This window comes from Crassostrea angulata, chromosome 10 (genome assembly GCF_025612915.1).
Source record: "Crassostrea angulata isolate pt1a10 chromosome 10, ASM2561291v2, whole genome shotgun sequence".
Classification (NCBI taxonomy): Eukaryota; Metazoa; Mollusca; class Bivalvia; order Ostreida; family Ostreidae; genus Magallana; species Magallana angulata.
The window spans coordinates 35,021,172-35,043,229 of record NC_069120.1 but is presented as its reverse complement, the minus strand read 5'-3'; the positions used below and the strand labels follow the sequence as shown (position 1 = coordinate 35,043,229).

The 22,058-nt window shown below is 34.2% G+C and overlaps 2 protein-coding genes across 2 annotated transcripts; one reads left to right on the top strand and one right to left on the bottom strand.

Moving 5' to 3' along the window:
- Window positions 1–7,500: 7,500 nt before the first annotated feature.
- LOC128164821 (uncharacterized) lies at window positions 7,501–9,388 on the bottom strand. Its single transcript, XM_052828833.1, has 3 exons — window positions 9,274–9,388; window positions 8,841–8,962; window positions 7,501–8,626 (listed from the first exon to the last, which is right to left on the bottom strand). Exons 2-3 carry the CDS (start codon window positions 8,952–8,954, stop codon window positions 8,300–8,302), a joined length of 441 nt encoding a protein of 146 aa, XP_052684793.1. The 5' UTR covers window positions 8,955–8,962; window positions 9,274–9,388; the 3' UTR covers window positions 7,501–8,299.
- A 100-nt stretch (window positions 9,389–9,488) lies between these two features.
- LOC128167273 (uncharacterized) lies at window positions 9,489–14,242 on the top strand. The gene is made up of 3 exons (XM_052832881.1): window positions 9,489–9,856; window positions 10,032–10,244; window positions 12,305–14,242. Exons 1-3 carry the CDS (start codon window positions 9,707–9,709, stop codon window positions 12,548–12,550), a joined length of 609 nt encoding a protein of 202 aa, XP_052688841.1. The 5' UTR covers window positions 9,489–9,706; the 3' UTR covers window positions 12,551–14,242.
- The last annotated feature ends 7,816 nt before the right edge of the window (window positions 14,243–22,058 follow it).

Genomic DNA, 22,058 nt, shown 5'->3' with positions numbered 1-22,058 from the left:
TGTTACCTTCAAAATACGGAACTCAGCGAATGGCACCTATAAAGTTGTGCATCATGATAAATTGAAGCCTTATTAAACAAATTATATCTGTTGTCGTTCTTCCGGATTTTTATAACTATTCGCGAATGTTTAAAAAAGTCTCCAAGAAGAGCTCATGAATCCCTTATCAGATGACCTTGTTTATAAACCATTTATTAATCCAGGCAAATAGGATAATAGGGGATGGGGATGGAATTTAATATACTAAAAAAACAACAAACAAATATATAAACAAATTTGTTTATGATATCCTTCATGTTTCTTTCAGAGAATGACTGAAGCAGAAGTCCAAACCTTAAAGAGGGGGAGGGCATACCAGTGCCTCGACTGTGAGGAGCCGATGATAAAATATATTGTAGAGCGACGGCAAGTCATCGCTCATTTGTATAAGTATCACATTCCCCTGGACCAAGTACCATATTACTGTTCATTATGTCACTTTCTAACTGCTGAAAACGATAAACTGACGTCACATGTGAAGGGATACTCAAAGCATGTGGAGGCGGCAAAGACCCTCGAGAAGAACAGGAAAATGAAAATTTCTTGAGGGCTAATCAAACCCAGTACATCTAACTGAGGGGGTTAACTTCATTCGTCTCAGTAGGGAGGAGTCCAGATAACACTGGCTGAAGGTTAATGCAAGCCGGACAGGCTCGACTGGAGCAAGGCCTTTTGTCTGTTCCAGACCCAACCCCTAAGATAGCCGCACCAGCACCAGCCCTTGCAGCAGAGTTACCAGAAGCCGCTTTGGCTCCAAAGAGCTTCACTTTTGATGATTTGCTAGACGAAGATTTCAGTTTTCTTGACCCTTATCTTGAGGGTGATGCTGGGACCTCCGTCTCAAGCAAGGTAGAGCCACAGGCTCCTCAGGTGGACCGACAGAAAGATCAGCCAGTTGACATAGAGAGAGCAGTAACATCAAGAACAGAAAAAGTAACACCAGAAGTAGAAAAGGAATCAGAGGGCAAAGGAACTAAAAGAGCACCAACTAAGGAGGATCAGTCAACAAGAAGAAAGTAGCAGTAGCGAGAGCAGCAATACCAGTAGCTGCAGCGATGAAGAGAGTAGTAGTGAATGTGAAGGCGAGAGAGGACAAGAGGACAGCCAGGAAGAAAGCAGGGATGAAATCTTAACAGAACTAAGGAAGACGAACCAGCATCTTGCCATGATCTATACATGCCTGCGAGAGATGAATTCAAACATACAAGGCCAAGGTGCAACATTAGAGAAAATTCAGCAAGAGCACAACTTCGTCAGATCTCAGGAAAGAAGAAGTAGAGAGCAGAAAGGAAGTAAAGAGCAGAGAAGAAGGAAGAAGGAAGGGAGAGAGATTATGCCTGCGCGAGAGGAGAGAAAAGCAGAGGAATACAGGAAGAGACAGAGGAGAGAATGTGAGGATTACTTAAGAGGGTATCATCAGTGGCAGCCAAGACGAAGCCCCAGAAAGAACAAGTGTTTTTAGTACTATTACAGTGGCGGATCCAGCGCCGGCGCGCCGGGCGCGCCCCCCCCCCCCCGTTTGATTTTTTTTTTTTTGTGGATGATTTTTTTCTGATCATATAAAGTCATGCTTTACTTTAATATTAAATTCAATTTGTAAAATGAAAAATACAAAGATTTATAATTTGTAGGCATATTCATGTAGAAGTGTTATTTCATTCGATATAGTTTAGTAATTAAAAAAAATAGGAACGGCTCAACTTGTGTAAGAGGGGACTTCTTGTGTAAGACTCGGTTTATGTAGTACATAATATTCACAGAATAATTACTCTTCTATTACTTATTCCTGTGTCGAGTGCTACTGTTGAACGAGGAAACTCAGCAATAAAACGTATTAAATCGTCCCAGAGAAGTACTATGGGACAGGACCGGTTAAACGCCCTTACTCTTCTCCAAATTCACAGAGATATTCCCCTAGACTACAAGAAAATTGTGGACATCTTCATTAACAAAAACCCAAGAAGAATGGTGTCTAACAATCCATTTAAATAAAACAGCTATAATTGTGTACGATATTTTGAAGTATTTCTTGTTTTTATTTATTTTACTTATTTACGACCGACAAACTCATTGGTGCAAATTTTCTCCTGGACAATTATGACAAATTACAATATTATTGAGTAAAATTGCAAAAGCCTACAAAATGAACAAAATTTAGTTAAAAGCCTTATCCCAGATACAATGAAATAAATACTTCTTATTTGTAAGAGCTCAATTGAAACTTTCTGCAGCTTTTGTTACTTCAAAATTAAATGTCTCATAATCTGGTAACATTTCTAGTGACTAAAATGACGGGAAAATAAGTAAAAATTGGCCCTCCAGACAGCATGATTTTGCCTTTCAAAATATCTAGATTTCAGACCCCCTGCCTTTAACTGCGCCCCCCCGTTTTCAAATTCCTGGATCCGCCACTGTATTAGGCAGTGAATTTGCATTGTCAATTGTTGTCATGATATATATTATATGTATTTATTGTTGATATTTAATCAGGTTTATTATTGGAAATAATCATTTAAACTGATGTAGATATTCATTGGGACATGAATCTTTTAAATGTAATGTTTCAAATTTTTATCTACTTTTGAAATGACCCCCTTGTTATGAGAGCTTTAATATATTTTATCCATGTGTAATAACTTATGTATGCTTGTAAAGCATCATTATTGGTTAGAGTATCTAGTATTCCTAAGTATGTTCTAGGTACCGTGTATTTCCTTTTCCTCAGGTACATGTTACTTAAACACGTGTTGTGAACTTGTGCAACTTTAACTTTCACATACGAACGTACATGTGTACTCTTTTAATTGTTAATAAAAGAATTACGATATCGTACCTGTATTGTAATATTATTGCGGTACATACTTGTTATGGCATATTTCGCCCGTTATAAAATGTACTTTCTTGTTTCTATATTGTCATCCCGGCCTGTCTACATTTTTGTTTATGAATATGGAATTGTGGGATACGTCCCTTTACTTCCGGATTGTTTTTTTCTTGATCCACCGTGAAGATATATACGCCCGCCTATATTTTACCGGCAGTGAAAATGGCTCATTATAAGGTAATCAATTAATTGATTATTGTTGTGTGAATAAAAATTATATTATTTTATGATGAACTGTTTATTATAAAGTGAATTATTTTATTGGAACTATTTTCCGTATACTTTTCCCCAATTTTTCCGTAATACTCCGTAAAGGTCTATACGATTTTGTATGAGATTTCTTACGGGTTTATATAAGAGGCGATTTTTCCGTAATTCGCCAGTCTGCTCTTTTTCATTTTTGGGTTAACGTCTCTTTTGGCCTTTTCTCTAAATTTTGGTAAATATTTATTTTTGCTAAAGGATAATTAATTGAGTCTACGTAATTTTATTAATTGGATAAATTTTTGATTAGTGAAATTGTAATTTTTAACAGTTTGGAAAGTTTATTTAGGATCACATATCCTGATTATTTCAGGATTCGATTTTAATCTAATCATTTTAAATTGTCATTTATATCTGTTTTACGATATAGCCAAATATCTTGATTATTTTGAGATCTGGTTATTTATAGTTAAGGGGTCATATTTTGATCAAGTTATCAAAGGGTGGTTAAAAGGCCTGTATTTATTTTGTTACCTTATTGTTGTTCATTTTGATTTGATATATGCAGACTCAGTAAATTTATGAAACTTAAATTCTTTGTTCGTCAATTGCTGAAATTGATGTCCCAATGAGATAGTCATTGGTTGCTATCTCGCTACAAGGCCAAGCCACCAAAGAAAACAAAGAAATCGGCGAGGATCCGCCAGTGAACGTCAACGAAAACCACCCAGTGCTCCTGTCACCCATGAAAATGAAGAAAGGGCCAAAGTGTATTTTGCCAGGGGACTTATCAAACATTACTGTATATAATGATGTGGCTGACTCCTTTGCTGATGTTGTGTGTGAAGAGGAAACCCCTAACATTGAGGAACTTGAGCCTACAATGGAACCGAAAACAGATGATTCCGAACCAAATCAAGTTCCCCAGAAACCTTCTTCACATCCGGACCTCTTGGAAGTTCCCGACAACAACTCCAGCCGTGATCTAGAAAGCTCGGCAAGGAACTCCCTGAGAAAGCCGTCAACCAACCTCATCTATACGCGTGGATTCAACCCCACAAAGATCTAGTAAAAGACCAACGACCATGACTATGAAAGCCCCGGATTATCAATTCAATCGTATTGTAGTGGAACAGTTTCATGAACGACTTGTCTATTACTGTTTAAGACATTTTACGTACGAGTTATGTATGTTTGTTATTGAAAGTAAAGGTGGCAGGGGATAGTTTTTTTGGTCGAGGAAATGTGAGGCAGATAGTGCTCAAATATGTGATTTAATTTTTCAGTGGATTTTTAAATTTGCTAAAATTGGTTTGCATGCAGGGGACACATGGTCCCGACTCTTGAGAATTTTTAAACATTTCAGAATAAAACATGTACAACTTACATATAGCACTATAAAGAATAGCCAGGGACAGTCTCAAAATTTTCTGAAAAATGGCCCTTTTTTCACATTTTCACGGGTCCAGAACCACGCTCCAGTCCCGAGCAACTGCCATAAACTACCATAGGATTGGTAGCTTAATGTATACCCATGCAAATAATCACCAATTGATGGGGGGTCAATCACCTTCTTTTCGAGTGACATTTCGTGTTCTGAACCCACCCTACTTTTCAAGCACAAAACCGAAAGTGAAAATTTTGGCCACAGTTTCGCATTTTCATTCCATATCGGATGAAAAGTGCTACCAATAATAAAGTGTCATATATCAATGAACTTGACATGAGCTCCTCTATCCACAAAATGAATGCAATAAATATTCTACCAATTTATACCCCTCAAATAACCAGCCAAACCCCAGGTTCTCCCTTTATTTCAAAATTTTGACCGGGTCTTTCCTTCGAAACTATCCCCTGCCACCTTTAACTTTTAGAGTTTGTTTCTCTCTAATTAAAACACTTTAAAATCAGAAAGTTCATGCAATTCTGAGTAAAACCTTTCAAATTTGGTCTGATTTCATTGAAAAATAAAAAAGTTATGGCTGTTTAAGTATTACCCCCTTTCCCGGCTGAATCACCTTAACCTGTTTCTGTAAGGTTTTTAAGATACATCATGACTTCTTTCAATCCAAAAGACATTTTTTCTTTAAAAATCAGTTATAACAAGAAACCTTTATCCCTATCTGATGTAAAAAACATTGAAATATTCACATTTAGTAACAACTTATAGGAGAATTCAACTCATATGTATCACCTATCCCCCTGCAAATGGGAATAAGAAAAAACACATTATTACTCCTTGCAATCAACTTTTTTGTTTCTAAATGGTACTAACAGGTTTAAAAACTCTATTGGAACACAAAAGCAACCTATTTGGAACACAAAACCTTCCCTTTCATCTTTTCAAAAGGGACAGGTACCTAGAAAATGGCAATCAGGCATCTTACCCGAGGAGTAATTCCCCAAATATGCTGAACGGATGATGATGAAACCAAATTTCTCTGTTTATTCTTTAACGAATACCAAAAGATCTAGATTTATTTGTTATAAAGATTGAAATACATGTTTTTCATACAAAGAAATACCAAATTTGATCATCATGACCACACCCCCATAATGAGGTGGGAATACATGCAAATGACAAATGGTTAAAAAATGCACACAAATTCAATTTTTCTTGGTATATTTTCAATAAAGAAGAAACCAAACATATGTGTTTTGTTTTAAATGAGAGAAATTTTATGTATGCTTGAGATTTTATCAAAAGAAATGTGAAATAAAGGCTATTTTTGGTTGTCGGTGAAGAAAATTGAAGGGGGGGGGTGCTTTTTTGACAATCAGACATTTTAAAATTGTTTATAATGACTTAAAATGCAGATATTAACTATTTAGAATTACATGTAATTACATGTAAATTACATGTAGCACATGTAAAATATATATTTAGCCCTAAAATCAACTTTTTGTCAGTTTTAGCTTGAGAAAGAACAATATTTTACAATTTCTTATCAAATCTAAGGGTTTAAAACTTCATAAAACTGCATGGCTGTCAATTAATTTCAAGAAAATTTCATGAAAATGGCACAATATTATTCAGTTAATCCAAATTCAACCCAAAATCTAATTTCAATAGTAATAATATGCCTATAAAGGGTTTTAATTTAAGGACAAACCCAAAATACTAGAAAATTGCACTTTTTCTAAGGACCACCCCCTGCTACATTTTGGCCCCTAAATCTCATCACAGCGTTGAGAAATCATAAAAATTCAGCCAGTTTCCCATTTTACACACATTGAACATCTTTTCTGTACCCATGTTGTTAAACTTAAAGCCTATTAAAAATTTGACATTTTCTTGAAGGTGGCAGGGGATAGTTTTTTTGGTCGAGGAAATGTGAGGCAGATAGTGCTCAAATATGTGATTTAATTTTTCAGTGGATTTTTAAATTTGCTAAAATTGGTTTGCATGCAGGGGACACATGGTCCCGACTCTTGAGAATTTTTAAACATTTCAGAATAAAACATGTACAACTTACATATAGCACTATAAAGAATAGCCAGGGACAGTCTCAAAATTTTCTGAAAAATGGCCCTTTTTTCACATTTTCACGGGTCCAGAACCACGCTCCAGTCCCGAGCAACTGCCATAAACTACCATAGGATTGGTAGCTTAATGTATACCCATGCAAATAATCACCAATTGATGGGGGGTCAATCACCTTCTTTTCGAGTGACATTTCGTGTTCTGAACCCACCCTACTTTTCAAGCACAAAACCGAAAGTGAAAATTTTGGCCACAGTTTCGCATTTTCATTCCATATCGGATGAAAAGTGCTACCAATAATAAAGTGTCATATATCAATGAAATTGACATGAGCTCCTCTATCCACAAAATGAATGCAATAAATATTCTACCAATTTATACCCCTCAAATAACCAGCCAAACCCCAGGTTCTCCCTTTATTTCAAAATTTTGACCGGGTCTTTCCTTCGAAACTATCCCCTGCCACCTAAACTACACAGCGTGCACACGCTATTGTACATGCAACTTAAGCAACTAAACTACAATCCACCATAGAGTAAGTTAAATAAACATCAGAGGCCACTTATCAGTTATCATCACCTTTTAACTCATACACATTTCAAGTTTAATGATTTATTTACTATCAGAAAACATATATTGTGGTATACGTAACTCCCGCCATTTTTTGTAATCGTAACTGTGTCGTTTATACATTTAATGTTTGTACCCAGTTTGTGATGTTCAATTTTTGTTTATTGTAGTATTTTCCCTCTTCCGAGAGTCTGTGGATTGAATAAACTATAAAACGCACAAAGTAGTTATACATCACACGTATCGAAGTCCCACTTACACCCAGTATGTGATTTGGCAAGACCCTCAACCTTAGCCTCAAGTGATGACCGAAACAAGATCTACTCGTTTTGCTCTCTTTCCCATGAAGATTAGAAAACGATGGGTTACCTGTACTGGACTGTGCTATTCTTCAATGTATGTTACCTGCCTCCCGAAAAACCATCCCTGGCCTAAGAAGAATGCACCATTCGTATGCCGTTTGTTTGGTTTGATTCCATTGAAATACACAAGACACTTCTTTACAGAGGACTTTATTAAGAGTAACATACCTTCGATCTTATGTTTAACAGAGACTGTTCAATGATATTTTATTTCAAAAAATTCTATGTCTTTTATATATCTATAAGAAACTATTTATATGGTACCAAGCATATTTTAACGTTTATCATGGTTCAGCAAACAATTATCATGGTTCAGCAAACAATAAATTTAAGTACATCAATATAATTATATATGCTTCTATTTGAATGATTGTTTATAATCAGCATATGCAAAAATTCTGTTCGTAAAATGTAATCAATTCTTATAAGTCATAATCATTACTGTTGCAACAGATATATATTATAGAAACAACGAACAATTCAAATAGTTCACATAAAGTATATCACAGTCACTCAAAATGGTGTCAATTATGGAATTCCATTAATCGGTCAAAACTTGTGGAGGAACGGAGTCACGGTCACATAAGTTCTGATCCAGTAAGATATCCTTCACTTGATCATGAAACACAATTTGTTCATCTCTTTTAATCCTGATTACATTCATACTTGAATACTCAATGTACAGTCCATTATGCAAGTCCTCGTCTTGTACGCCCCCAATAAGAGTATTAATAAGGTCACCTATTTGTGATTTAGTCATGTTTCCAACAAAAGACGTGCCTCTTCTTCTTTTGTAACGCAAACATACATCTTGTGGGTGTCCGAGTCTTCAGCTAGTCCCATGTATCTGTTAAAGAGGAAGCACGCAAGCTTAAAGCTTTCTCGGTGAAACTGATCGTTGCTCAACAGTTTTCCACCTAAGCTGATCGGGTTTGCACTGGCATCACGCCGATAAAGCAAATACACTTTCCTACGAATTAGTGTTCGAAATGAAAAAACTTGCTCTTCTACATCCATTCGCCTTGTTGATGGTACATCAGAGGATTCAGTAGAGCCCATCATTTCTTCGAGGTTTTGTTGGAGCTAAAAATAAACATTGCATAATAAAATTAATCATCAATATTGATCAAAAGATACCAGTGGATTGAAATAGAAAAAATACTTCAGTTTAGATTTTAATTTAGTCACAATTGATGTAGAAAAGAGAATTCAGAAATAAGATATTACAAACTATTTAAAATGTTTTTTTTTTAAATTCATTTAGCTCTCATTATATTTATACCATTTCACTAATTACCTGTTCAAATACATTCAAGTTTCTAGTAACTAGGAGCCAGTCCTCTCCAGTAGGAACACCTAGTGGCATCCATGCTTGAACTTTCTTATTCACAACCTTGGCTTTGAAATCCATACCTTCTCCTGCAGGAGTTGAACAGGAGAACTTATAAATTTGTTAACAAAAATCCTGTCTCACTTGTAAAATAACATCCAATTTCACTATAAAACATTGAATATTCTCTATTACATTACATTATGTTACATTACATCTTACAATTTAAGGGATTTATCATCTACACCAGTGATGAGAACATGAAATAACAGTTTAACAAATCTCTATACATCATGTACAAGTTGAGTTCTACAAATCAGAGCTAAAACTTTATTTCTAACTTTATTTCTAACATGTAAATTAAGTGTATGGCTGCTAATTAATTTAAATTTCCTCTTACCATTTAGATGATTTCCACTGTGACTGACACTCTCTGTCTCATTGTAAAATTCTTTGAGTTCTTCTGGTAGACACTACCTTTGAAAACATTCTATGATTTCTATCTCCTGGTATTTTGCGCGGAAAAGTGGTGCAAACACTGCTTTTGCAGACACTATGGCATCAATGTTTCCCCTACGCAGTCCTGCACGAAAGTTTCACTTAAAGTAAAAGTGATTGGGGTCGGTGATAAGTCGACGTACACAACAGCCGATGGTAAAGAAAAACAGCTTGTTCCACTTGGGGTTGCAGATAAAGAGGACTCTATAAAAGTGTCCTTGTATGAAGTTGACAAATTACCATTATTGAAGGCAGGAGAATGCGTGGTTCTATCGAACAACGTGTACAGAGCGGACCCTCATCCAACAATAGTGGTCACTGCAGTGACCAGAGTCATGAAAACCTCAGCCTTTGCGGTTCCAGAAGATGTCAAATTAACAGCAAAGGCAATTGCAAATCCTGCCCCAGCCAAAATCATAACGATCCACGATGCCAAAAAGAGCCCTATCAAATCCTTGGTATCGATAAAAGGACGAGTTATTTCGGTTTGTTTCAATACCTCTTCAATTTTAAATTCAATTTCTTAAATTTGTGAATATAAAACCTTTACCTGAATCTTTATCAATACATTGTTCAGAAGATTTTTAACAAGTTCTAAATAATTATGTCATTTCAACAATTTGATTTACTATATTTATCAAAATTTTATTTTTTTGACAGGAGGAAATAATTCGAACAGTACAAGTAAGAGGAACAGATGTCCAGGTACGGAATGTAAGGGTAAAGGATGGAACCGAGGAAGTAAAGGTGGCATTATGGCGTGACCAAGTCGATGGGTGCAAAGTTGGAGAATTCTTGGAATTCTCTAATTTGGTGACCAACTCGTACATGGATGAGGTTTCCTTGTCAACAACACAAAGAACAAAAATACAGGTATGTTTTTTTTAAATACCCATGCAAACCATGTTTAAGGGGATGTAATAGAATTACTTTGTCTTTATGTATGTAGACACTAATTTGTCTCCCTATAAACTATTAAATCACAGCATGGATGAGTCTTAAATTATGTATATATTCATGTATGTTGAACATTGCCTAAAGATAAGTGCTTTAAATGATATCTGAAGATAATCACCTGCATTTTTATTAAGATGAAAAACATTCATTAGTTTGTAACTCTTTTCTTACTCTTATTCTCTATATTGTACACTGATCATGAAAAGTAAGGCGGCTTATCCTTGCATTTTTTAAAATATCTATTCTAAGTTTACCAAAATTCTAATTTAATATTCAATTAGTTCTAATTTAATATAAAATTTTGTTCACATTAATATTTCTTCTGCTCATTTCTATAACTCAAAATATGTGAACATTTGTGATTTCAAACTGTAATTTTGATGAAATGTATACAATTTCATGTATATACTTTATATGTACATTTTTTTTACTAATTTGAATGAATTTATGATAGAAATGTTATTACATCACTTGAGTCACTCACGTGACCTATTGCAATTGGTGTTCATCTGTTGTTGTCGTGATGTGCATCTTGTGTATCACTTGAACTTTTTGCCTTGAAAAGCTGTTACTTTAATGAAAGCCCTCTTTGTTCACCAGACCCATGTACGATGTGTATACATTCCCAAGATACACATGTGTCTGGAGCAGTAGCTTCGTTAGTTTACCTGTGTCATTGTTTGGAATCATTCGTGTGTGAAGGGATATTATGTAATCAAAAAATGAAAAATGAACATAGATCTGCCAATGCAAGCGTTTTAAGATATATCATATTCATCAGTAAAAAGGTGACGAGAATAGCAAATTTTAAAATCCTTTAAAAAGAAGTCTGACTATAACAAAATAATTACGGATACAGATTTCTAAACCTACAGTACTTACAATAACTAGTTACGTCAAAACATCACACCTATATTAATCATTTTGGCTGAAAAATCTTATTTATTTTGTATAGCTTGTAAGAAAATCTTCTTCTGAAGCCTCGTTATAGCCTAATTCTATTTTCCCTTGATTAGATTTCTCAAAGCAGGTAAAAATAGCCAGTTTGAAGCGGCATAACACCGTTATTTTTGCATCAATTTTTTGCATGAAATTCTTGTAAATAAATTTTATGACATAAGTTTCACTTAGGCTGGGCTGCAGGTACCCATTAACAGTCATTAAAAGAGACCTATAAAAGGTGACTTGAAGAAAACATCCTGTTTGATTTTTCATAATGAACTTCATATTTTGACTAATTAATGCAAATCTTGAATACTTCATTTTTTTCTTAAATTCTAACCAATTGCTATGTGGTTTGCTTCATTGTTGTCAAAATTTGATGCCAACTTCTCTTGACCATCTCCGATGCTCAGCAATGTTTAATAACTCCAAATTATCCGGATTTCTTTTATCCATAGCATAAATCTGAATTTTATACAGACATTTGAATTAGTATTTTAGTGTTAGTATTACCATCAGTCACACCACTACATGCTTTGTGTAGTGGATTCACAAGGAGCTACTTATCAATGAGTTATACCCGCCAGTGCACCAGCACTTTTTTTTCACACTTAGTCTCGTTTATTCCATTAAATCCATCGTAGGCAAATTTGCAATAACTTTGTAAAATGCTTTGATACCATCTAAAAATTTCATTTTATTTCATTTCACTTATAACGTTTAAAAGATGTGTAACACTTTTATGATGAAAAAAATACTTTGAGGCTGAGGATCAAAACCTCAATATTTGTTTCTAAACTTTAAATGACTCAATTATAAAACAATGCAAAATACTTATTAAAAAAATTGGATTGAAGACAATAATTTACAATTGAAAGGTGTACAAAAATGCATTTTAATTAAATTTTATTGTAATATGAACAAAGGATCAAGTACATTACACACAAGACGTAGTGAATTTGTCTCTAAAATTATGAAAGTTTTTAATTTTGTTTAATATTTTTTAACAAAAAATTTGTGAATTTTATTTGCAGCCATGTGATGCTCCCCCATCAATGCTAACAGGAACAGTCATTGCCTATGAAAAATCTGAATTTGGATTTTCCATTATGGTGGAAGACGGAGACACATTTCAGACAGTTGGTATCCCCATAAATATGGTCCGTGACGCTCTCGAATGTGATGAGAATAGTGTTGAAGACACTTTATCCATTAGAATACCATTCAGTGTGGCAGTGGGAACCACAAACGGAATTGTCTCTTCATTTGCTTTAGTGTGAACTTTTTATGCACTGTTGGTGATTGCCATCCTGACCATATTTTGGGTTTTTTGCTTTATGATTATGCTTTTTCATGTATATTCAGTACTTTGCTGTATACTGTTAATTAAGATCTGAACTCAGATAAATGTTATGTTTGAATACTTTTCTGTATTTGGAATGCACGTTGTGCATTTTGAAATGTTGGAGAATTTTATCACTTATTTAAACTGCTTGTTTTTTAAATTTTTGTTGTCACTCGATATATGATAGAGAATATTTTGCCTTTTGACATTCTGTAGTTTATTGCTTATAATTAAGCACTTCATTGTTACAGTCTGTATGACTTATCTGTTTTAAGTCAAGTGCAATATGAACACATCATTCACTGTATGTTCTGACACATTCCCAACAGCGTTTTACTCCTGGTTCATTTATTTTTCAAAATTCAAATGCACATTCTGTTTCTTTTCCATTATTATAATCTACAATTTTGCTGGACAAATTTTTCATCTAAAAAAAATAATTTGCTGCTCTATAATGTAAAACACCATGCATGCATCCACAATTTTGTTTGATGTAAATATTTTAGTGCTTTTATTTTTTTTTCAAATATTGGTAAATAATTCTTGTTTATTTGCTCTTCTCTATGAAGTTTCTTTTTATACATTTGTATTTTAATACATTTTGATCAGGTGATCTGTTAATAGGTGCTCTTCAATTTTCAAAGGCTTCATTTTGTATTGGGACACAAACAACAAAAACCTAATGCTTTGTTTAGTATGTACATGTATTAAAATCAAAGCATCACTAAGCCATATGTTAGAGGTCCTCAACATTTACCAATATACACTATTGTCACTATTTTCAGCATTCCTGAAATTTCTGTTATGATTCTCTATTTTCCCAATCATGTTGCTTTAACTGGACATACTTAAACAGATTACTCGTATTTTGCCATGTAATACATGCATTTAAACAAGTTGATAAGTTTTAATTGCAAAAAGTTCTCATTTATGAATATTTGGCTTCTTTATGTAAAAAAAAATATTATTTTGTTTTACATCTGCAGTATATACTAATGTTTTTATACATTGATTTTTTTTTATCCAAATACCATACTAGTCATATCAAAATCTGTCCTCTTGGGTGATTTTTAGTTTTATAATTTATTGATCTATTGCATTGTTTCAAATGCACTACCAGTATTTTTCTCAACATGTAATATTACATGTTTGCTGGGGTTTTTTTTGTATTTTACCTATAAAACTACTGCCCTTTTATTAGTTATCAAGCTTTAAAATTGAACACATTGTATAATGTGAATGATTAAAACAGGAAAAATTGTTATTGAGGATTTTTATAAGTTCTAGAACAATAAAAAAATTTAGAAATTCCTTTATTTTGAATAAACATAATTCATTTTTTATTAATTTATAAAAAAAAATATTTGATCTTCATTCTGTTTAATACAGATTGATCATAATTCAAATAGTTTCCACTGAATGCCAACTACAGTTTTATCATGATCTTTTAATTTAAGATACATGTAATATTGCTGACTAATTTGTTTATATTACAGCCAATTGTTTCTGTTTTTGTTCTGATATTATATAATTACCAATGTTCAATTATATTCCTGTTCACTTTTGAAAGCTACACAGACTGTTTTTCAGATGGTTTTCGGTCTTCCATACCTTATACCATCTCTGAATAAATATGGTTTAACTGTTGATGATTGTTGTTCTACATATTTACTGGAATCATATTTAGCATTTCTCTCAAAATACATATTTTTCTCCTCCAAAAAAGTAAAAATCATGAAACCTTTTAATACGCTTCTCCCAATTGGGATGAGCTTAATCTTGATCAGGAATATTTCTAACTTATGGGTCAATGTCAAAGCAAACTTATTTGAATTCTTCTCATCCTATTGTCCATTATTTCAGCTGGACCCTTTGACAAGGTAACCATTTCAATGTTGTCTAGATATTAATGTACATGTACTAGTCCAAACATACCACTGGTATTAAATTTATTCAAGATCAACTCCCATTAGTACTTTCAGTACTTTGATTATACTTAGCAATAGCCTAATTACAACGTGGTTAGGATTTTATTAGGCTCTAAATAATAGGGCTTTCTGTTACCTAGCAAAATAAGGCCACCATATGCAGAATTCTTCAAGTACAGCATGGCAGAGACAACAAATCCATACTTTATGCACACATCGACCATGACCCTCATTTTTGCAGACGGGTTGGAATACGGCTTCGGCTTTGAAGCCTTCAGTTTCTTGATGCTGAACATCTGAAAAGTTAAATTGTATTAATGCAAAATGCTTTTTTTTTTTTAAACAATCAAATTTAGAGTACATTTTATTGGAACAAAAAGTATCAATTATTTTGAATAAGAAGAGCATTATGAATGTTGAAATACTTCATATCAAAATAAAGAAGCTATTAAAATGAAAGTTGTTGCTCAAACAAAACTGCAACATTTTAATGCATATAAAAGCTAAAATTGAAACAATGTAAAGGATTTTTTTATATTGACCATTACTAAAGTTTTGTAAATATTTGAAAATTCAGTCTTGCAATAAGAGAATACAAAAGCATTTTTTAATTTGCAGTTTGTAGGTCAAATATATATTGTTTCAGATGAAAGTAATAAACAATTTGTTAGAATTGTGTATGGATTTTTTAAGCATGGAGATATCATTTAAAGCACTTTTAACTAAAGAACAGTTTTGATCTCTTGTTTAATTGAAACATATGAATATTGGTTTGTGATCTGAATAATAGGACTCCAAAGTTCCCCATGAGTGAAGAGCAGCATTTCCAACATTTGTAAAAGCTTGGTCTAGCACAGAATTATAGTCTGTTGTTATACCTGTCTCTAAATATCTAAGATTAAATGTTTCAAGCATGAAACACTCAAGAGCTTTAGACACATGTGAATCAAAATTGAAATCACCAGCTATAAGGATTGGCTGAGAAAAATGTTCATTGCTTATTATGCTTCTTAACAGTTCCTTTAAATGTGAAATTGAAGTTTTTGGTGGAACATACAAAAACTTTATTGACAACCAGTTGTGAGCACAAGCTACCTCTAACGACAAAACCTGAATATTGTGAATGAGGTTCCTGAACACATTTCTAACCAGTATAGACTGCTTTACAAAGATTGCTAAACCATAAGCTGGCCTGTGTGCTGTACCAGGGTAGTCAAAGCGATAAGTAGTAAATCCAGTTAAAGAGTACATGTTAATTTCATCTGCCTCTCCAAGTCTTGTTTCTGACACAGCTAAAATATCTGCTGATAACAAAGTAAAATCTTTCTTAAGGTCTACCATATGACGATGAAGTGACCTTACGTTGTAAAATACAACTTTTGTGACTGATAGAGGCAGGACATCAAAGCTTTCAAAGCTTAAAGATATTTGTGACTTACTTCTTAACCTATCCATTTCTTCCAACACTAGTGTAGATACTTTGATTTTGCTTTCATTTAAGCTAAGTATGTGTAAATTTCTTATATGTGTCACTCTGCTTAGACCAACATAATGAATATGATCAATTTTCCGATTTCCAAAATGGATAACTGCATTCTGCATGGTTGACCCTTGAGACTTATGTATTGTTTTGGCCGCAGCAAGTTGCAACGGGAACTGGCGCCTTTTCACTTGATATACTCCATTTATTTGAATTTTGAATATCCTTGTTATTTCCAAAATAGGGGTCCAAGATCTTTCTATCCCATTATTATAAAGCCTGAAATGTTCGGTGCGGATTTTTTGTCCTGTTGATTCCTCAAGAAAGTCCACCCAAACAATGCTTACTCTTTCAGAGTCCTGAACAAGATAGTCAAATTTCTTAACAATACAAGGTGATCCATTTGTAACACCATCTTGTACATTAACATTGTTGGTAATTTCTGCAGGCACATCAATAACCAATTGCAAATCAGATACTAGACCCATTGTCTTCGAATTGTCATCAGGAACTTTGCACAATATCCTTGAATGCAATGCTTCATTAGGACACCCAATTTCCCAATCTATAGCTTTATTAACGACCTTCATCTCGGATGAGGACTGTGAAAAGATTTTTTCATTAAAACCAAAGACTTCCTTCCTTGTTGCAAAAAGATGAGGAATGTTGGAAAGTTTGCTGTCATTAGTAGTCAAAGCACCTTTTAATTTTGCAAGATCATCTGTGGTGCTTTCCTTCTCTCAATCTGTTCAAAATCTCAGCAAATTCTTTATCATCTTTTTGTCGCATTATTTCTGTTAACTCGAACATCTGAAAATTGTCTCTCCATAAGTTTGTCGCTAAAGGTCCATAGTTTTGGCATGGTTGTGAGAAAATCCAACCATCCATTACTGGCTTAAGCTGGAAAAGGTCACCGACTGCTATAATGCTTACTCCACCAAAGAGCTTTTTGCAACCTTTTATCTCTTGCAATCTTAAATTAATAAAATTAAACATGCCATGCCCAACCATTGATATTTCATCAATGAAGATAACTTTAAGGTGCATGTATTTAGACCTAAGAATGTTCAACTGCTGTATGTCTAAGGGCTTATATTTGAAACCTTGCCCAACTGGTAAGCAAAATGATGAGTGTATGGTTGCACCATTTATGTGAGTTTTGTAATTGATGAGAAAAAATTTCAGTAAACATTGGTAGAGAGCCCTTGTCACAACACTTTTCCCCACACCTGCACCTCCTGTCAAAAACACATAGAGTGGATCTGGTTTTGTTTTCACCCAATGCAAAATATGGTATAAAAACTCTTTTTGTTGCTTGTTCAGATTTCTCAATAATTGTCTGTAATCATCATCATTTATTTCTCCCCACTGAGTGATTTGTACATTTTCAAGCTGCTTTCTTGCTATGCCAAGGTCTATCCCTATGTCATAATTTGGCATATTTTGATCAGGGTTGAAGCACCCATACTTTTGACAAAGCCTATCACCGTTATCTCTGTCAATAAGCTCATTATGCTCATTTTCAGGTGCAACAAAATCAAGACACTCAATTTCCAATGAACTGCCCATCAGGATTGCCTCCTCTATAGTGTTTACAACAACACGACTTGGTTCATATTCTCCCCTTTTGCTATCTATTTCATCTTTTTTGTTTAAATACATAGTTTCAAAAGACAGACAGTTTCCTTTCAAGTCCTTAACTTCATTCCTCCAGTGTGTGAACAACATCAGTAGTTCTCTGTAAAATTTTTCAGTTTCTGTTTCTAAATCAAAGTGCACCCATCTTAAAATACATTGTTTTTTCCTTTGAACTATTTCTGTTCCATTTCTAAACATGTAACTTTTTTGTAATTCAAAGTCCACAGAATCATCCTCGACATCATCTGATGTATCTTCTATATATTCTGTTTCTGGCAGATCATCTGTACTTATCAAATTAGGATTTGATTCCCTTTTTTTGTATCTTACAGAAAATTTAGATACAAAGTCTGCTAGACACAACTTTTCAATACTTTTTGGTCGCTGTTGATAGAGTTTCACAATGTTGCTTGATTCAATGTCAGTGCTGTCTTCCTTCATGTCTTCCAGTACATGTTTAGGCTTTAACATTATGACTCGTTCATCTGGAGGACTTGTGTTGATGAATACAAAAGACCTGGAAGTTCTGCGAAAAGGCATTTGTAACACAAGATAAGCTGCCTCTTGAGCTCCAATTTCCACATGGGACAAAAACTGATTCCCTATATGCCTTACTTGCTGCCTTATGTCTGAATCCTCTCTTCGAGCTTCCTCACATGCTTTATTCAACAAGTTTGACATCCCTCGCTGACCCTTAGAGATATAGGAAACAATATATGTTGCACATGCATATGGGTCTAGGATAAACTGTATATCCATATTTGCAAGCCAACTTTTCAACAAGGTACAATTATAAGAATTGATTCTAATTTCATATGGCTGTCTCTTTAAAAAAAGTTTACTTTGTGTCAGTGATGATCTAATGGCCAATGTATATGTCTCAAAGTCCATTTCTAATTTTGATAAAAATTCTTTGAAGTCCATATCAGTATTTTTGATTTCATCTGAATTAAGTAGCATGCAAACCTTTTGGTAATTTGCTTTTGCTTCTGGCAATACAGCTTCATCTTCTAAAGGGGACAAGGTAACGGTTTTAGGCATAGGAGGAATTGGGAAATTGAAGCGACAAATAGGTTTGTTTTTTTTCATACACGTCTTGGCATGCCTGTGAGTCTGGTAATTAACCAAAACTGGATCTGCACCACTTTTTGAACAAGAGACATATCTATCAACAAACTGCGAAATTTTTTCGTAAGAATCAGAAGATACATTTGGTGCATTCTTCACCCACAAGAGCATATTAACATGAGGAGAGCCACGTTGTTGGAATTCCACACGAAAAAAATAGTCAACAACTTCCCCAACAGGATGTGCTTTGTGCAACAAAACTCCATGAAGAAATCTCTGGAACCTGTAATCAAAGTACCTTGAACAAGTTACTGGGTCTGACTTTATAAGCCTACATTTTTCATCCCAAGAAAGGTTATTTATGTCATCTTCTGTATATGTCACATTGTCAATGAGTTTGCCCAGTGTTTTTAAGAGAGGAATCCATTTCGTTTCTGCAGCCGAAAAAGAGCAGAACCAAGTGGGAATGCCCAACTGTCTCATCATAGCAAAAACATCTTTTTTTGCTTTTTCCCAATAAGGCGGGGAACCTCGAAGGTTGCGCAGCACATGATATCCTTCATTTAAATGAACCATTTTGTCTACCGTAATGGAATCCAACACCTCTGCTACTGTGAATTTCTTCCCTTGCAGTTTACATTTTCTAATTGCTAGCGAGACTTTGTCTTGGATTTGTTTTATTTGTAATTTCTTTGCTTTGTAAAAGATATTTGGAATGCACTTTGCACATCTTCTGTCAACATTCCTCAATTCACATTTGCAGATGGTACTGTAATGCAAAGGTACTTTACGAGACTTGTTGTCTGGCCTAGCTTCTCCACAATATATAGTAGGAAATGCCAGAAACTCAGAGAAAATATCCTGAAACATACTTAAAGGATTGTTGTGTTCACCAGGTGCAACATTCAACACTTCATTAAACTCACGAAAATCAACACTCTGCAAAACGGTATCAGTATTTCCACTGGGCCTGTCATCAAGATCAGGGTCTTCAGTCCATGAATCTATCTCATTTTGACTTTTTCGAAGACTTGACTCTCCTGCCGAATTATTAACACTTGTGCTTAAATCAATATTTCCTAGAGAGCTTGTTTCTGTAATATTGCTTTCCTCAGTATTCAATGAATGAACCGAACTCTGATTTACCTCAATTCCTTCACTTTTATACAAAGCACTATTTTCAACTAGCCACTTTGCTGCAACAAAGACTTTGTTTGGCCTTATTCTTTCACTGGCCACAGAATGCTTGAAGCTTAAGCTGCGCTTGAAATTTAATGCAATAGTTTCATTTTCTGACATCATCCTGGGCAATTTTTTAACTGTTGAAGTGACATCTGCTGGGACATTAACAACATTTCCATTAATGCTTAACTGTCCTCCTCTAGGTTTTTCTCTGAGCTGCATAAATGGAATTCTTGGAGAAACAAGTCGTTCTTCAAGTTCAGTCAGTTCAAGTTCCTTCGGTTTTGATGGAAAAGCCATACCATTAGCAACTGAACATGGGGGTATTCTATTAGTTTTTAAATACAATTTACATGTACGACAAACTATATCAGCTTTCCTTACCTGGCACTGCTGAAGGATGCCATCAGGTATGTTTACAGCCTTCGAAACACTTTCTTTGAACCAAGTTTGTTTACAGCATTGGCATACATGAATAGGTCCTTCTTGTACAGATTTATGGAAATCAACAATTATTGATTGTTCCACTGGTTGACCAGGACCACTAATTTCTGATGAAATTTCTGTTGAACTACCACAACCATTAGGTTGAGATGAGATACCAATGGATGCACTATAATCGTTAACTTGGAGCAAAATTTCTGCTGAACTACTGCAATCATTAACTTCTGACAAACTTTCTGTGGATACACAATGATCATTGACTTGTGACAGAATATCTGTTGTACCACAAGTGTTACAAACAAGTTTGTTTGAACGGGTGAGTTTTTTATGAGACAAACATACTATCGGGCCATTTCTCTTGAATGCTTTTTTGTCCTTCAATATATGCACCTTGAATTTGTAAACTTCAAACTGTGTTGAATTCTTATTCAAAAACCAAAATCTCAGAAGATTTTGCAACTCCTGTAACGATTTGACAGTAAAAATGGCAGCATTTCCATCACTATCAGTTTGTCCTTGCATGTTTCTAGCATGGGAGTCGAAAACGTGGAAAAAAGTATCAGAATAATGAATTGCTAAAGCAACGCCCTTACAAAGAAATATACAAGCATGAGGTGCTTCATTCAAACAGAGATTTAATGCTGTTTCCAATGAAACAAAGGGAAATTCATTTGAAGATGTGAATACGATATCTCCCGCAAATGTTGTTGAAATGGAGCAATTTGTTAGGCATGAATAAAAACACACTTTTCGAGGAATGTCCTCGGGATTCAAATATGAATGTGAACAGTATTTCCTCACTTGCCTATAAAGAGAATCTCCTTCAACTAAAAGGTAATCAATTACTTCTTTATCCCAAAAGAAAACTGTGTTTTTACTTGCAACTCTGTACAGAATGCTTATCAATGCATTTGCAACACATTGCCGGCCCCTACTTGTCTCTGAAAAATTATCAGAACCCTGGTGAAAACTGCCAAAAACACTTCTTTCAAAAATGACATTATGAGCAAGCGAAGTATTTGATGACTCAACAACTTCATATCTTTCTACACCATGTTCTTGAACATCTGTTAATCCTAATTCGGAATATTGAACAGCTTCTAAGTTTGACCTTTTTGGTAGGCTTTCATTATCTGAATCTGAAAAGTTACAACTTCTTTTCATTTCTAATTATTTCTCTAACACTTATTTAAATTCCAATTTCTGTCAACTATTTCTTAACACAACATGAATTTTTTTTTCTTAAGCTAAACTATTTTTCGACTTTGAATTGGTTTAACAACCAGAGGTCCACAAACTATTCAACAGCAGTCGCAAAGTCACACGACAAGGAAAATAGTAATATTGCCTTTCCATGCATATTCTTTATGTCCCAAGTTAACAGCAGTTATCTGAATTTTTGTTTTATACAACCCAACTGTTATATATCTTAAGGGGAAATATCAGTGCAATGTTAAGGGGAAATATCAGTGCAATGTGAACCCCTCAGTTCTTTTCACAGGAGTATAACTTTAACTTGAATAAATAATCTTGATCAAACAAAGATAATTTTGAAATAAATTAATGGTCTTCTGAACTCATAAATATGCTGCACTTTATTAATCTACAGGAATCAACCATCAGTGAGTGCAAGTTAATGAAAATCAGATCTCAATAGAGAATATCCCGACATTAATTATCACGTCTCTATACATCCATTAAGA